Source organism: Tursiops truncatus, chromosome X, assembly GCF_011762595.2.
Source record: "Tursiops truncatus isolate mTurTru1 chromosome X, mTurTru1.mat.Y, whole genome shotgun sequence".
Classification (NCBI taxonomy): Eukaryota; Metazoa; Chordata; class Mammalia; order Artiodactyla; family Delphinidae; genus Tursiops; species Tursiops truncatus.
The window spans coordinates 29,387,878-29,406,343 of record NC_047055.1 but is presented as its reverse complement, the minus strand read 5'-3'; the positions used below and the strand labels follow the sequence as shown (position 1 = coordinate 29,406,343).

The window sequence follows — 18,466 nt, the reverse complement described above, 5'->3', positions numbered from 1 at the left end:
GGCCCCCTGCATTGGGAGCACGAAGTCTTAACCACCGGACCACCAGGGAAGTCCTCTTAGTCTTTTTTTTTTTTATTTGAATAATCTTTGGACTTGGAGTCAGAGTGTCCAAGAGAACATGTGAATTGGTATTTATTGCCACCAACTGGTTTAGGAAGACACGGTTAATCCCCAAAGGAAGAGCCCAGTACCAACATTCCCCAAATGATTTTTAAAAGTCTGTCAGCCTATTACCAGACATAAAAAAAGCAGATATACATGTACTTTTCCTACATTTCAAATTAAAGATTCTTATTTTCTTTCAGTGTATTAAAACTTATAGCACAGATTGGCATGTGGTAAACTACAAGTATGAAGACTTCTCTGGGGACTTTCGAATGTTGCCATGGTAAGTTTAGAATTTAAGGGAAACTTTCAAGAGGACAGTTATTAGACATTTTACCTTTTTTCAAACCATTTGTGAAGCTTCTCAATTATAACATATAATAAAGCAAAACCTCAAACACCCAGCATGTTTGGTAAATGTATTTTGGGTAATTGGATATATTTTAACTTTGCTCATTGAAATGTTTTCCAAGATGGACGAGTTCGCTTTTTGGCTTTGGTACATCTATATTGACCATAAAATCATCTTTCTTTGATTCTGGATAATGTAGTGAGCATTTTCTAGTGCTGTCAGTGAAGAAGCTAGAAGACATTTGGCTCAGTTTGATGGCCCCAGACATCTCTCGACAAAAGTACATCTCTTTGAGTTGCGTTGAAGGGCAGCCGTGAGCGCCCCGGCCCAAGATCCAGACTGTCAGGGTTCAAATCTTATTTCTACCACTTCGTAGCTGGATGACCTTGGGCTAGTCACTCAGTCACTTGAGCCCTCGCTTTTCTCCCCTTTCTCATCCATAATACTATTAACCTCACAGGGTATCATACGGGAGATGTTTTGGAGAAATAAGACTTGGTGTAGCCTTCTGTAGTTTTCAAGGCACTTTCCCAGACGAGAAAACTGAGCCTTAAAGATGTCCTGTAAAGCTGAGTCCTAAGATGATCAGTCCAGGGTCATACAGCAAACAGACGGAAGAGCCAGAGTGACCTGATGTTGCTTTTAGGCCTGGGAAGGATAAGGTCCCACCACCAGTGACAGCTCTGGCACACATTCCTTGCAATTTCTGCCATTTGGGCTTAGTTACGTCTTCGCTGCTGGCTGCACATGTGGGAGTCCTTTTACAAAAGGTAATGCAAGTTTAGTCAGAGGGGAGAATCTGACTTCAGAAAGGAGAAAACAATTTCTCCTTCTTATGTCTTGGCGTTTCCTTGGTTGTGAAAGAGAGAAGTCTACTCATCTTGCCTTTTTTTTTTTTTTGTCTGTTCTGCTTAGTGTCTAAGACAACTCTCTTGTATTTTCAGCAAATCTCTGCGACCAGAAAAGATTCCCAATCATGTATTTGAGATTGATGAGGACTGTGAGAAGGATGAGGTAAAGATGGAGGCAACTGCACTGGTTTCTTCAAGATCACTTCTGCTGAGAGATTTCCCTCAGAAAAGATGAGGGAAAGAATTGTTTTTGAATGATCTGGGGCCAGCTTTCAAGCTGACGAGTGTCTTTAAAAATTTTTTTTTTTAGGGGGCTTTCCTGGTGGCGCAGTGGTTGAGAGTCCGCCTGCCGATGCAGGGGACGCGGGTTCATGCCCCGGTCCGCAGGGGACGCGGTTTCATGCCCCCGTCCGGGAAGATCCCACATGCCGCGGAGCGGCTGGGCCCATGAGCCATGGCCACTGAGCCTGCGCGTCCGGAGCCTGTGCTCCGCAACGGGAGAGGCCACAGCAGTGACAGGCCCGCGTACCGCAAAAAAAAAAAAAATTTTTTTTTAATTGTTGCATTTCCAAATGGAGCTTAGGAAAAATCAAGTGAAATGGGCTGTGATGTGTGTATAAAACATGTTTTCCCACCTGTGGGACGCGCCTGTAGAGTTGCTTTTCCCGCACTGGGCATGTGGCATGGTGATTCATCTGGCCTGTCCTGCCTGATAGATCCCTCTTGGGACAGATGGCCCGGATGTCTGTGACATTTTGAGGTGCAGTTTGACTGTTTATGTAATGCAGAAAACGTTCCCAGAAGACAGTCCATACGATCCAGTAAATACCGAGTGCCTACTGTGTGCATGGCACAGAGCCTTTCATCCTGTAGTAACAATTTCAAGTTTCATCAGGCATCTTCACGGTGGGGGGGTGGGGGTAGGGGGAACTTTATGCTTTGGAAAGTGAGGCAGGGCCTAGTTCGTGCCCCCCGACTGTTTGATTAGATGCCAAGCCAGCTGCTGTTTTTACTGATGGTTTTCGCTCTATTTCAGGATTCCTCATCTTTATGTTCTCAGAAGGGCGGTGTGATAAAACAAGGCTGGTTGCATAAAGCCAATGTAAATAGCACCATCACGGTTACCATGAAGGTAAGAAGTAGTTATTATATTATTTCATCATTTTAAGGATATTGCCGTGACTAGCCTGTCTGGAAACAATATTTCTTTTTCAAACTTTCTTACAAGGAGCCCTAGCCCAAAAAAAAAAAATCTTTAGTGAGAGGATTCTCACAAATGTATGGAATTTAAGAACTCTGACCCTCAGGATGAGTTTAGAAGTACACCTTTTTAAAGAAATGTAATTATTACCTTCTGAATCAGGATGTTTAAAAAGGAGGCTGTCAGTTGAATGAAGAAAATAGCTTTGAAACAAAAAAGGCATCAAAGGTTCCTGTGTGAACATGAATGTAAATGAGCAGGCAAATAGGGTACTCTGTTTCTTTAGCAGATATTAATTAGGTGCTTATTAAACGCTGTTCACTGTGGGGAACATATGGCTCGCTAAGATGGGATCCCTGGCCTCCAAAAGCCTCCAGACTAGATAAGAAACATACCAAATTAACTACTATACCAAGCGGGACCTTAGTGCTGTCAGAACTAGGGACTTCTGTAGTCTGGCCAGAATAGTGAGTTTGTGTACGGGGTTTGTGCGTGGCCTTGAGTGCCTCGGACATGAGGTTGGCTTTTGTTCGGGAGGCTGTGGAGAACCATTAAAATCCGAAGGTAAAGCTAACAAGCTACTTGAAGATTCTGAGCGGAAAACCGAATTATTCTCTGATACCAAATATAACTGTCCTTCCAGATATTCAATAGAACATCATGTGGTTTGCCGAGGATGATTCACACTTCCATTAAGTATTAAAGGTCATTCTATCTTTCACACAGCCTGCAAGCAGAAACCATGGTTGTCTACCAAAGGGAGACTCAAATTTTATCTTAATTTAATATTTTGCCTGCTGCTTTCCATTTAGTGGTCATGTCCTCTTCTCACTTTCATTTTCAAGCCCTGAAAATAATGAATCCAAGCGGTAGGATGCTTCCTGTGTGTCTCTTGCACCTAAGCCTGGGCCTTGGCACGTGGTGAGGATAAGAAAATCCACTTACTGATGACTTAATATGTGCCAGGCACCATGCTGAATGTTTCATATTCTGTATCTCTTTTAATCCTCATGGCAGCCCTAAGACACAGGTATTATTATTATTCTTGGTTGACAAATGTGGAAAGTGAGGCACAAAGAAATTCAGTGATTAACCCAAGGTCGTATAGCTTCGAGTTTTCAGAGGTGGGATTTGAACCGAGGAAGGCTGATGCCTGAGCCTCTGATCTTAATCAGCAGCACACTGTTGATGCTTCCTAGCTGAGTGAGCGAGACTCAGGCATTTATTGTATTACCTATCAGAGTTACCGGGTTCCGAAGTGCATGTGTGAAGGTGAAAATTCTGGGCAGTTTGTTAGAAAATGCTTCTGTGGTTTTTGACTGCACTCCCTTCCCCTAACCTTCTCAAAATATTAAAATGCTTTACCCGTACTTAAGTTTTAGTTCAACATTAAGTAAATATAATGTATGGAAATCTGGATTTCTAAAACAAGACATTAGGAAGTTAATATCTTTACAAAACAATTCACAGGATTCCTTTCAATAGCGAGTTATTCTAATGACTTTAAATTATAATTTGCTTTACATATAACTTTTTTAGGAGTTCATATATTGTAAATCAAAATACAGTTGTCTGTAAAAAGTGCATGCTTTAAATTTTCTTTCATAATTTGTGAACTACAGATTGGTTAATATAGTAGGCAGAGACCCCCATGCAAAGGTGGCCATTCCTAATCCCTGGAATCTGTAAATGTTCCCTTACATGGCAAAGGGGAGTTAAAATCACTAATCAGCTGGTAGGGAGGTTAGCCTGGATTATCCAATGTAATTATCATGGTCCTTTTTTTTTTTTTTTTTTTTTTGCGGTACGCGGGTCTCTCACTGTTGCGGCCTCTCCCGCTGCGGAGCACAGGCTCCGGACGCGCAGGCTCAGCGGCCATGGCTCACGGGCCCAGCCGCTCCGCGGCATGTGGGATCCTCCCAGACCGGGGCACGAACCCGTGTCCCCTGCATCGGCAGGCGGACTCTCAACCACTGCGCCACCAGGGAAGCCCATCATGGTCCTTTTAAACTGGAAGACGGAAGCAGAAGAGGAGAGTTGGGGAAGGAGATGTGAGGGCAGAAGCAGGGTCAGAGAGAGATGCTGGTTACTGGCTTTGAAGCTGGAGAAAGGGCCAAGAAATGGAAGCTGGAAAAGGCAAGGAAGCGGATTCTCCCCTAGAGCCTCCGGGAAGGAGCACAGCTCTGCTCTAACCTTGATTTTAGCCCAGTGAGATCCATGTCAGACTTCTAACCTCCGGAACTGTAAGCTAATACATTTATGTTGTTTTCAGCCTCTAAGTTTGTGGTAATTTGTTACAACAGAAATAGAAAAGCAATTCAATCAGTTAGTCAAAGATTGATTGTTTAGCTTTTGTACTGTCTACCCCTGAGATTGCAAACTCCACTGCTTACAAAGGCCAGGCAGGAACCATAAATTCATGAAGCAGGGCTGGGGTGGGGGGGTGGGGGGGTGGGGGGGTGGGGGGTGTCCGAGGCAACCTGGTGACCACGTGGCCCGGCTGAAGGGGACAGCTGCTGCTTGTTTCCAGCTAATTGTTGCTCTGCTGCTGCTGAGCTAGGCTCTTTGCTTTTCCTCTTTTCTATCCCCAGCTGTTCATATTTTGGCCGCTTCTTTCTTCTTCTTCTTCTTTTTAAGTGACATATAATTCACATAACATAAAAACACTTATTTCTTTTAAAACCTCTACCAAACAGTAGGCAGAGGAAGGAGAAGAAGGGTAAGCCAGTTTGGTCGTCTGTGCTACACAGTTCTTTAAAAAAAAATGTGTGAGGAATAATTTGAAATATAAAGGCCGTTAATGAGCTTTGGGAATTGTCTCTGGTTATGGAGCTCATTTATCCCAGCTATTCTTTATTCTGGATTGTGGCTCTCCATTTTGGATTTCTGGGAGCTGGAAATACACCCCGTGTTCTTCTGGTTTCACCTCCAGAAGGTCCAGCCAGATTCAGTTAAAGGCGTCAGGGATTTTGCCAAGATATTTTTTTTCCTATAAGAACTGTGTTTGAACTCTTATTTAGTTTAGCATCGTTGAAATTCGCGGACACTTACAGTGTTTACTGTGCCCTCTCTCCCTATGTAAACAGAGGGCGTGTGAGTATGGAGCAGGGCAGGGAGAGGATTGGGCATGGGTGGCAGTTTCGTCGTCGTCAGGCTGGAGGTTGGAGCGAGGGCCAAAGCAGAAATCCAGGCGCATGAACTAGGGTGCACTGGAGGCCTCAGGCTTGTATCCCTGGGTGCCCTGTGCAGGATGGGGGATCGTACACATTCTTCCTGCTTCAGGCCTGGATTGGCTCAGGCATAGACAGAAGAACTGCAGTAAAGGGCTGCAAAGTTCAGGAGACATTCTGAAAGGAAAAATTCTGCCTATCTGTTTCTGCCATGTACATCTTTGAAGTGAAGCATATTAGTGCCTCTCCTAAGCAAATGGGAAGATGATTCACGTATGCTGTTGGCTGAGTCACTTTCCTGATCGTGGTGGCAGTTTTACCTTTGGTGTATCCAGAGTCCCCTGCCTGCAAGGAACTCCAGCCCACACTGATGACAAGCTTTGCTGGCTTCAGCGATGAGCACCACAGCGCTAGAGCTCGCAGAGTTGAGAGCAAAGAACCGTTTCTATTAGGAAATTCAAGTGTTGACAGCCCCTGCAAATACACAGCAGACTAACCGGGAAGCTACAGCAGAAGGATCTGGGTATTAATCATGACTCATTGGCAAGTAACAGCCTACGGGAGCCGTGCGTCTTCCCTCCTATTTTATCTGCACTTCTTGGATGCGCTGTGGTTAGACACCGGCCTGCAGATCCTTCTGGGGATGACAGGATTAAAGCAGGGCAGCTTGGTGTCTTTTAGAGTGAGGTGTAGCTTACAGATCTTTATTCACTTAAAAATTTCTGGATATTAAAAACTATGTAGAATCAGTCCTTTGGAAAGTTTGAAATCACGCATGACCACTTTACACTGTTTTTTTTATCAACAAGTCCGAGTCCTTTTCCTGGCCCTTTTGACTCTCAGAAATAAGGCAATCTAATAGCCCGGAAGGAAGAGAGAGAGAATCATGAGAGGTTAGAAAGAAAAAAAACGGAGGAAAGAGGGTTAGAAAAGACTCCACAACGTCCAGGAGATAAAAGGAAATCAGAAGACTCCTACTTTATAAGTTCTTTTGAGAAGGCAACCACATGACCTGCGATGCGACGTGAATAATGTAGCCAAAGTAATTTGTATATGGGCCGTTTTAGAAAGTTCAGCCCCTCCCTAACTAGCTGCCAGACAGTTTTGCAAGAACATTCAAGTCGATGGTGACGGGCTCTAGGGAAAAGGGGCTGGTGAAGAAACTAAGCTGAGTTCTTCATATTGGAAGATTGGAAGACCCTGTATTTATGGAATAAACCTTTGTATTTTCCCCAGTATACACCTTTCCACCAGCTAGGTCAGTTTAGATATAGTCTGCACTATTTTCTGCAGTTGTCATTATTTTCCCAGAAGTGCTTGCTGAGCTTCCCCATTATTGGCTGAGAACTAGCCGTGAGGAACCCAGGCTACAGGAGAGCTGCTAATGATGTGTGTCACTCTCCAAGTCACAGTTCTCAGTGCCCGAGCATGTCCTTTCACGGAGGCGGCTGTTGGCCACACGCAGCTCTCGCAGAAGCTCTGTTGGTTGTCTGGGCACGGTGACCACCTTGCTCAGCTCATAATTGCTTTGTTCCCGGTGTTCATGTTAAAACAAGACAGGCCTTGTCATAGGTGATTAATTTCCCCAATTTGTACCTTCTAGATAATGAGAACACGCCCCACTGCCTCTCTTCAGCTCCTGGGAAAGTTTTGGAGAGAAGTTTTAGATAGCATAGAGAATAAACGATCTCTCAGGCAGAAACTGCAGTCCTAAGAGAAACCTCCATGCTCTCTTTCCCAAGTAGCTGCTAGAGACATCTGCTTTTCTCAGCTTCTCTCCATATCCGTGAAGGAATTTAGTGTGGACTAGATAGCTCTGATATTGGACGTGACCTTCCCATGCATGGTATTTAGAACTGTTTTTCCTAAGGGGTATAATGATGTATGGAATAAGGAAGAATCTGATCTTGACGGTGGTTTTTCATTTTAAAAAAATCTGCTGTAGATTCTTGGCCAACTCATTGGGACACCCACCTTTATGCATCTTCTTGGCTCAATTTGGTCACATTTCTCAAGCTCCCTCCTCCCCGTTCGTAGCAATTAAACATTGAAGTGTCTGGGTATGTTATCAGGGTTGCAAGTTCAACTGCTTGATGTATGACTCACTTCTGGTGCCCTCCTTCCCTCCCTCCCTCCCTTCCCTCCTTCCTTTCTTTCTTTCCTTCTTTTCTCTTTCTTTCTCTCTCTTTCTTTCTTTTTTCTTCTTTGCACAAAACAGAGCCATTTGTTATATATCCAGAGTCTAAAAGTTCTCACTTATTCTTTGACTGTTACGGGAGGGTTTTTGACCTTCTGCAGTGGGGGAACAACAAATCAAAAGAGGATTTTACCTAAGAAAACACAGCTGATGTTAAAATAATTGCTGGGAGGCCAAGGTCACTATGTTTACTGGAACAAAGAGAAGAGGAAATCTTTTATTTTTGATATATTAATACACTGTACGCTCAAGTCTGCTAGTCTGTCTCTCACAGCTAACAAACGGATTACACTCATTTTACCGGGTAAGGGATTTCTCACTAATTTGTTTTCTTTTGCTTTTTGTTTTTGCGGTACGCGGGCCTCTCACTGTCGTGGCCTCTCCCGTTGCGGAGCACAGGCTCCGGACGCGCAGGCTCAGCGGCCATGGCTCACAGGCCCAGCCGCTCCGTGGCATGTGGGATCTTCCCGGACCGGGGCACGAACCCATGTCCCCTGCATCGGCAGGCGGACTCTCAACCACTGCGCCACCAGGGAAGCCCTAATTTGTTTTTTTTGTTTACTTTTCCCTCATTCGTTGGTGACTGTTAAAAACCATTTATTAGGGGCTTCTTACGTGTCAGACAGTATTAGGAATCAATGAGTTCATCATCACCAAGTATATCTTGAATACCTTATTAGTACAAGGTGTTGGCACTGTGGAGGGCAGAGAGAGAGAGAGGTGTAACACGTAGAGTTTAAACCTGTTTGGGGAGATGAGACACACAATAATAATGTATTGTTTCAAGGTGGTACAGAGACCCAGTGCTATATGAGTCCAGATCTGTGATCTGGGGTCAGAGAAGGCTTCTTGAAGGAGGTGGGGCCTCCAAGGAAGGGAATCAGAAAGGAGGTGAGTGTGGCAGGCAGTGTGTACAGGACAAGTGTGTTAGGTGAAGTTGGGTAGTCTTGGGAGATGGAGTCGATTTGGTCCTTTGGTATTGCCCCGTGCCTCAGTTTCTCCTCTGTAACATGGAGATGATAACAGTAATTACCACACGAGGCCATTATAAGGATTCACTGATGTAATATGAGAAAAGCACTTAGCCAGAAACTGTAACGTAGTAGGCACGCCACACATGTCACAGATTGTTATTATTTTGTATTATTAGTAGGACTGTGAGAGCACCTTGAATACCAGATCAGGCACGGGAGCCTTACCACGTGGGTAACTGAGGGTCATTGAAAATTTGAGCAGGGCCATGCCATGCTCTAAGAAAGATAATTTGTCTCTAATGAGAAGGGTGGATTGTAGACCCCTCCTTTTAGACTTTGCTTCAAACTAAATAGTTAAAACATCTCCAGTGCCTAGATATGGTAGAATTATCAAAGAAAAGCTATTTGAGTTTTAACCAGTCTCCCAGACAGTAGACCTATATAATATATTAAAACTTGGTAGGACTGTAATATGATACAGTGGAGAGTGATGAGTGATATATCAGGTTGCCAACCTACTGGTAGGGGTATTCGGCAGGATGACGTTGCTGACATTCTGGTATAATTAACTGCAGTTCAATTTTCTGATAAGTCGTGGGGTTTTCTTCCCCACTGTTTCTTTCATCTTCGCTTCGAACAGCTCTGAGACCCAGTGTGTCTCCGGCTTTCTCCTTTTCCTCGCTGCCTCTTTTTTCCTGTTCCATCAGAGACATGAGTCAAGTAAGTTTCCCCTGCCCCATTTCTACATTGCTCCTGGCCCACCTACTTGGCCAAAGCCTTCAGACCATCCTTTCTCAGGGCTCTTGGTTCATAGAATTTAGCAGTAAATAATTACCCTCTAGGGAACACACGTAGGTAAACACCTTTGAGATTTGTTATATAAAATGATAAAAGGCTGTCCTCATTTTGAGGATGCTAGGTGCTCGAACTTTCTGGCCTTCCATCTTTGATTCAACCGAGTGACAAAAAGCCTTTGTTCCTGCTCCAGAAAGGGTCATATGGTAAGTGTTCAAAAGGTTGTCGTCCAGACAGCTCAGGGCCTTCAGGAGACTTGGCAGGACCTGTTCCCAGAGAATTTTTATCTCCTTTGGCTAACTCTCTATTTTATTCTTCTGGGTGGTCTGAGTGGGCCACTCATTAGGAACCATGCCTCTCACTGAGTACGGTGGGGAATTTTCAGCTGTGTTCACCATCTAGGAAAAATAATAAAGGTGCGGAGGAGGAAAAAGAATATGGGCGTTACAGAGAAACACCCTTCTATTCGATGAAACCGCTGGAGAATCTGTACTGGAGAATGAATTATTCATTCATTCCTCGTTCATTTGCAAAATTTTATTGCTTTCCAGGCGCTGTTACAGGTACTGGGGATACAGCAGTGGATGAGACTTGGACCTTAACGGTTTAAAAGAGGCAGACAGCAAATAAATAAATAGATAGATGAATAAGATATATTTGAATAGCGATCATTCTATGAAAAAGCTAAAATAAGGTGCCGCCATGAGGGCAGGTAGTCATAGAAGGCCTCTCGGAGGAGGTAAAATTCAAGTGAAGGCCTGAAAGAAGCTGTGGATATGTGGGGCAAGAGGCTTCCAGGCCAAGGGGACATGACGTGCAAAGGCCTGAAGAAGGTTTTTTGTGTGAGGAACAGCAGGTGAGCCAGTACAGCTGGAGCAGCATAATTAGAAATAAAATCCAAGAGGTAATCCAAGGCCAGAGCCAGCACATCATCCCAGGCTATGGGGGAAGGATTTGGGGTCTTATTCTAACCTTGATGGGAAGCCATTGGGAGGTTTGGGCAAGATTCTCTTTGTCATTGTCCTGTGATTCTGATTCCAGTTCTGCCATCGACTTGTCTGTGTGAACTTGAGTGAGGTCTTGGTCCCTCAGTTTGCTGTTAGGTAAAATGTGGATAATAATGCTTATCGTCAAGTGACATTAAAAGAATTAGCTCTTGGTTACAAAGGACTTGAGGCCTTCAGATGAAAGGTATGATATAGGGTAATTACCACTGTTCTATACAGTCATCATTTTAACAGTTGTCTTCTTTTCGAAATGGAAAAAAACAACGTAGACCGGTACCCTAAATAGCAACGTTAAAAAAAGCCCTGTTTCTGACTTCCCTTTTTGGTTCCATATGAGATTTAGGATACCCCTTTCTTCTTTGAAAAGTACCTTAAAAGCTTCCCGGAAGTAGAAACCCAACATATATCATGGAATATTAGAATGAGAAGACGTCTTCGAGATCTTACAGATCTGTCGTTGGGGCAGAGCCTGCTGTCTCTAGAAATGATTTTTTAAAAAATGTCCTTACTGTGAAAACTGAGTGCTTTAAGCCTGTAGGAAATCGCCTGGGGAGTGTGGCCCCCAGCTGGGAAGGCTGCTGTGTTATTTGTTCATTTTCAATAAAATTATTTGTAGATCATGAAAAAAAAAGAGGGTCTTACAGATCATTTGATCTGATCCCATCATTTTACAAGTGAGGAAGGAGAGAAGCCGAGTCTTGAGGACGGTTTCGCTGCTGGGGAGCAGGAATGCTGGGTGATAATCAAGATCGTATGACTTTCAGGCATCTGCTCTCTCCCCAGATTCACGAGCTGCCTTACCTCAGTGTCACATTTAGACATAATTGCAGTGTTACAGGAAGTGATTTACTGTAATTTCAGATCCCTTTCCATCTCTATTGTGATGATCGTGCTTTGCTAATATTGGCAATGGCGGCTGCCACAAAACATCTTTGCTTGGTGAGGGAGCTGTACATAAAAAAATGTTGCAGGCTATAATTTGACTGTGTGCCACAGATGTTTTGCTCTGTTTTCTCCCTTCCTCTGTTGCTGGCTAAGGACTGTGCCAATGGAGTCTACGGACTGTACCACTGAATCTATGTACTTTGAGTTTTAGATTTGATCATGGTTCAGATTCTAATCTGGTTGTAATTTTTTTTATGTTAACTTTTGCCTGGAAAATGTATTTTAATTTTTGTCATACATAAGTATTGTGATAACTTCTAAAAAGTGGTGTTTTGTTCATTTGAAATCAGCTCATTATGTCATTTTAGGTCTTCTGGTTCCATCAATTTAATAACAGCTATGAACCACTGTCATGAAAATAAGCAAACATAAATATATATATATATATATATATATACACATATATATATGATCACCGTTATGATTAACATTTTCCTTATATATGAATCTAGGTTTCTTCATTATAGTTGCAGTAAACTTAAATGTGGGTAAAATGAGATCACACACACACACACACACACACACACACACACACACTTTCTGTGCCTTTGTATACTGATGCAGTAATGATTACCTGATTGGCATTGAAAAACAAAGTGGTATTTTCTACTTGGACTTCTTTCTGTTGATGCCATGTAGCCCACAGGGCCCCTCCCTGAAACAGAAGCAGTAAGCATTTACCAGTCTAACCTGTTAGGGTGTTCCTCACACTGGTATATTTTTGTCATTCATTCTAAGATCAGTGATATTTGAACAAGTCAAAAATAACTACAAGCGTATGATTTCTTTTTACTGGTTTTCCTTAAAAGAAATGCCCCTTAACCTATTTCTATATTTTGCTTACTCTCATGCCATGGAGAAATGAATTGTTGCTATCTTAGATACTTTGCCAGGAGTTAAGTAGTTTTCAAGAATAATCTTGCCAAATAATACTCTTTCCATAATTAAAGTTCTTAAAATAGTCAGAGATCGTACTGGATTATCAGATGGGTGATTGAAAATGGCCAGCTTAGGTCTTAAAGCTGACTTCTGTGAGTAAGACAAGATGCATAGGAATGCGTTTCTTCAATATGATCACCAAGAGGCTATTTCCTAGTCTGTCTTCCCATTCCCGTCCTGAAATGATTTTAGATCTCTTAACCAGGGGAATTTTACTATAACAAATGCTGAACACAGCGTGCAGTCTGTGGCTTACTGAAAGAAGCATAGATTCATCAGAGAGCTCTGAATCCTAACCCTAACCCTTTTTCCACTTCCTTCATCAGGTCCAAGAGTCTTTTAAGGGAGAGTAGAGGGGCAGAATAAATGAATCAGGCTGTCTTTTCCTCCTTTTCCCCATTGCTGTGGGCTTCGCTGTGAGTTGTAGCAACAGGCTACTCCTTAACTGTTGTGAATTCCTAATTTCAAACGTGTGGCCCAATCACATTGGGCCTTTTGACTCAAATCTCAGCATACAGGGCGCTGAACAGCAACTGGTGGCATCTCACTGCTCTCGGTATTTCCCTGTGAGTGTGTTATAAGCTGGACTCTCGGCAGTGGGGACACTGGAGCAGCATAGGTGAGTGCAATAAGATGTGCAGGTGATAAGTAACTATATGATAGAGGGGGTGTGTGTGTGTGTGTGTGTGTGTGTGTGTGTGTGTGTGTACACACCCTTAGATTTGTGGGGAGGTGAACGAGATTATAAGAATCCAGTCATGGTTTGCAATTAAACAGGAGAAGGATGCTGTAGCGAAATGTAGTGATTCAGATACAAAACTGCTTTGTGAACTTTAAAGTGTTAAAACTTCTCCAGATACTTGACTGAGAGTAAACCACTTGACTTCAGGCTCTCCATCTTAAAACGAAATCAAGATAATGGTAATTCCTGATGACTTCCCCAAGTTGTCTGAAGATTGTCCAGATATAATGCGTGTGGCAAGCCCTTCAAGGTTTCTTGTTCAAATGCAATGTTTACATAACAAATGTGTCACTGCTGTTTTTTCCCCCATAGGTGTTCAAGAGACGGTATTTTTACTTAACTCAGCTTCCCGATGGTTCGTATATTCTCAATTCCTATAAAGATGAGAAAAATTCAAAAGAATCTAAAGGTTGCATCTACTTGGACGCCTGCATTGATGTTGTCCAGGTAGGGTTATTGATCAACTTTTAAGAACCTCAGTCTTTTTCTGCCTTGGTTAATGACATCTGCATCCACCAAAACATTCATACTAGCAATTCAGAATCCTCTTCAGAGTTCCCACTCTCCCTCTGTGCCACTATTCAGGTGTTTACCCAGTCCTTTGGAGTCTGCTCCAGGGTGCCTCTTGAATCTCTTACCTTCTTTCCGTTCTCACTGTCTTCTTCTGGTTCCCCCTTTTATCTTGTCTTGCCTAGAGTCTCACCTTCCTGCCTTCTGATGTGTCATCCGGCTTCCTAAGACGTAGATGCGGTCCTTCACTGGGATAGGTAGGGTGGGTGGGAGGGAGACAAAAGAGGGAAGAGATATGGAAACATATGTATATGTATAACTGATTCACTTTGTTATAAAGCAGAAACTAACACACCATTGTAAAGCAATTATACTCCAGTAAAGATGTTAAAAAAACAAAAACAAAAACCCTTTTGGCTGTTGATTTATTGTCTTGCAGAGTGAGCTCGAAATCTCTTACCAGGGCATTGCAGGCCCGCAGCGATTTGACCTTACTAACCCCATCCCCCTGCATCCCCATACACATTCTGTGCTCTAGTCACGCCAGGCTAAGCACTCCACTGAGTTTCACGCCTGTGTGCCTTTCTTACATTTGCTTCTCTGCTTGGCATATACTTCCCCTTCTGTTCCTGTTTGAATCTTATCTGTTAAGACTTGGCTCAAATGGGACTTGTGGCATGAAACATTTTTTGTGTTCTTCTTCACCCTCATGGAATTGAGCTCCACCTCCCCTGAGCTACCACTGTACTTAGCTCTGTGCGTTCCTTTTTGGATTACAGCGACCATGTCATATTCATGTCTGGGTCCCTTATAGTGATTAGCAGAGTTGCACATACAGTAGGGGCTTACCAAATGTTTGCTGATTTGAGTTACTTGAGGAGGCAGGGACATTAGGGTTAGCGTGGATGGGGTGGGAAGCAGAGGGCAGAGAGATGATTAAATAGGAAGTTGATTGACCGTGTGATAGGAGCCATTACTACAGAGCCGGGGTGGCCTGGTCGACAAGAAGGAGCACTGCATTGAGTGGAAGGCAGGAGATGTTGCTTCAACACCCTCAGCCTACCTGAATCTTAGTTTTCAGAACTGTAAAGTGGGATTAATAATATCTACTCGCTTTATCAAATGAGATTGTCATGAGGAGCAAGTGAAGACACACTTTAAAACATAAAATATAAGAGATATAAAGATCTATGTGAATAGAAGTTGCCTTCTTTTATATATATATAAATGTGACAGCTTTCTTATCTACTGAAAGAAGGCACATACAATTCCCAGATTTTCTCAATTAGCTCTAGTCCGGACTGACCTCCTTTTCTGGTGCTCCTCTATTTACGATTCCCTTCTCCCGAATATTTTCAAATATATAAATCTTTATGACTTGCTACAGCAGTTTCATTTCATTCTTTACTATGCTTTGAAGATGAGGAGGAACTTTCCTTGGTTCCTTCTTGAATGATGACCAGGCACTGGAAAATTACTGATTCATGAGCCTTTCTTGAAATGAATGCTGAGGTATTTGGGAGCGGGGGAGAGTGTGTCATTTCTTTTGTCATGACAGAGAAGGTGGTAATATAAAAGAGGTGTCATCATGTTTGAGGAAAGGAAGAGGCTTCTATTTTCCTTGTATGCTAGCGTTCAGCCTGGGCCATTTCCATCATTTTTATGGAGAGCCACAATCTAATATGAACCAACTACAGTCTTCTTTTATGCTACTGTGATGCATTTCATATTCTGCATGGCAGAGTGAATCAGATAGTGATATTGCATTTTATGGTGTGATATAAAGCAAGTACCAGGTTTATTTCAGGTCACATTTAAGCTTGTTTTTAAGGGCTGATTTTGAAAATCTGTGAATATGCCAGGAAAACTTAAAGCAGGGTGGAAATAGTAAAACATTTGCTTATTTTTATGGTGGTAGTTTGATTATCCAAACGTGGAGGATGTCAGAAGGCCTTAAATGATAATACTCACTCAACGTGTAGTATTTTATGCCAACTTTGTGCATATACTGCTGTGCTCAGTACTGAGGGGGATAAATAAGATGCTTGACATGGTCATTCGTCGTCTTGGAATTTCTATTCCTTGTTGAAAGAAGCAGTTCTTTCATGGAAGTATTGACGTACATATGTGCTGAGCTGAGGTAAAAGTAAATAAACTAATGAAATCTAATATTAAAAGGGCAACTAAACTAACTGAACACGTCTTTTTTTTTCCCCCCTCCAGTGCCCCAAAATGCGCCGTCATGCTTTCGAACTCAAGATGTTAGATAAGTATAGCCATTATCTGGCTGCTGAAACTGAGCAGGAAATGGAGGAATGGTTGATAACTTTGAAAAAGATTATTCAGATCAATACCGACAGTTTAGTGCAAGAGAAAAAGGAGACGGTAGAGGCAGCACAAGGTCAGAATTTTTAAATGATTCATTATTGAGGTAAAGCCCTTGTCTTTAATCCATGGGAATGTCCTTTGTGTAGAGTGAATATAGAACTCTTAATCTTGAAGGTGACCTACTTCTTCATTAAAAGTGACTATGGAGGTTGATAGGGTTTTCTTTTCTTTCTTTCTTTTTTTTAAGAGTTGATATGCTACATGGGCTCTGACATATGAAATATAACCAGACTGAAACAGATAGGGAATTCATGGCAGATTTTCAAAAGCCCATTAGAGTTTTCCCTGTGCTTTCATAATCAAAATTCTTTGCAATAAATCTAGTAGGAGAGGTTGGGGTGGGAGAGGGAGATAGTTAGGATATTCCGCTTAGGTGATTAGTAATGGTCTGCATGGTTTAGAACATCTGCTTTTAATGAATTCGCAGATGATGAAACTAGCAGCCAAGGAAAAGCCGAGAACATCATGGCCAGCTTGGAACGGAGCATGCATCCGGAACTGATGAAGGTACATCTTTCTGATGGCAACTTGCCTTCAACTGAGACAATGCAGGATTAGCTATTAAAGTTTGAATGCTGGATTCCATGTGGCAATGTCATTTCTAAGTTAAAAACCACAACAAATGAGTGAAACAGGTAGAGATGGTAAAAGAAAAGTTACACTCCTAAAGCTGGACCTGTAAGTGCCAACTAACAGTTTGGAAAATGTTATTTGTTTTCCCTAGATGCCAAGAAGTACTTCTAGACTTTAGTGACTTTATTGATTTTATCTGCTACTTCTTATTCAGTTCAGTTACTGTATGCCATTCATACACTAACTATGCTTCATTCAAGGGGCTCTTGATGAAGATTGAACATGATATTCAATCTAATGATTTGTATATGTTAATTTTGTATGAAAATCATAGTCTTTCTATATGTGGCTGCCTATGTATATGTATATGAATAATTTCATCAGATAAAGATTTTGGTTAACAGACAGCGTTTGTGTTAGTTACTCTGCTCTTTGGTGTTTGAAGTGAGCCAGTTTTGAAAGTGTAGAGGTGATTATCATACCTATCTTAGTTGGTTACATATATTACTCTGTGGACTCTCTACTATAATAGATTAGGAGGTTATGACCCATTTCTTCATTTAAATCCTTACCAAACCTATTTATATTTTTACTTTATTCCTCTTCCTGAACTATTAAGTTACACAGGTTTAGATGTTACTTTTTTCTATTTGAAATTTAGCGTTCTCTTAAGCTTCAAAGCTGTCTTCCAAAATTTAGGAACACACTCATGATCCCCTGTAGCTTTTAATGTATCCCCTCTGAGTCTTTGTCATTCCAGACCGTAGAGCCCATTATGTTTTTCCTAAAGTGATGGAATCAGAATTGTGTATAAGATTCCATGGCTAGCACCATGGATATATAAAAGATAGTGTTTTCTCTCGTTTATTCTCTTTTACATCCAAAGTCTCTTGTATTTCTTTTTTGTACTATGGGTTGAACAGTATTCTTGGTATTATGAAAGGCATATAGAAAGTATAAGAAGCTGATCTATAGCTTATTTATGGGTCATGGTGACTGTGATTCTCTGCCCAGCAAGAATTCTTTATCCACCTTAAGTGATTGGAAATGGAGAATATATATATATATATATATATATATATATTTTTTTTTTGCGGTACGCAGGCCTCTCACTGTTGTGGCCTCTCCCGTTGCGGAGCACAGGCTCCGGACGCGCAGGCTCAGCGGCCATGGCTCACGGGCCCAGTCGCTCCGCGGCATGTGGGATCTTCCCGGGCCGGGGCACGAACCCACGTCCCCTGCCTCGGCAGGCGGACTCTCAACCACTGCGCCACCAGGGAAGCCCAAGAATAGTATATTTTTTGAAGCTGTGGCAGATTGCTAGTTTCACATAAACTAGATAATTAAATGGCATTTAATACTGTTTTGACGGAAATGAAGTAATGTTTCGTGTTTGTGTGTGTGTGTGTATATATATATGTTTGTTTAAATTTTAGTATGGAAGAGAAACTGAACAGCTGAACAAACTCAGTAGAGGAGATGGAAGACAGAACCTCTTTTCTTTTGACTCGGAAGTTCAGGTATTAATGATACATTTCTTTAAATAATCCTAGAATAGTTGCTTATTCAGATAAACAATGTCTGAAATGTTGAAATCACTGATTTTTGCACTACTGGGCATATCTATTGCTTTATACTTGTCTTGCTTACTTTGAACAAGTAGCTTAACAGCTAACTTCACTAAGAGGGCTAGCATATATACAAATAGTTTGGGACA

General features: G+C 42.1%; 1 protein-coding gene across 5 annotated transcripts in view; it reads left to right on the top strand.

Annotated features, from left to right (window-relative positions):
* The window catches only part of DOCK11 (dedicator of cytokinesis 11), a 189,865-nt gene that overhangs the window by 41,479 nt on the left and 129,920 nt on the right, over positions 1–18,466 (top strand). For all 5 annotated transcript variants that reach the window (XM_033850004.2, XM_073799049.1, XM_033850001.2 and 2 more), the window contains exons 4-10: positions 306–388; positions 1,402–1,471; positions 2,345–2,440; positions 13,591–13,725; positions 16,012–16,189; positions 16,604–16,683; positions 18,186–18,269. In XM_033850004.2, the coding sequence (XP_033705895.1) occupies positions 306–388; positions 1,402–1,471; positions 2,345–2,440; positions 13,591–13,725; positions 16,012–16,189; positions 16,604–16,683; positions 18,186–18,269 (726 nt within the window). The remainder of the gene's footprint in view (positions 1–305; positions 389–1,401; positions 1,472–2,344; positions 2,441–13,590; positions 13,726–16,011; positions 16,190–16,603; positions 16,684–18,185; positions 18,270–18,466) is intronic.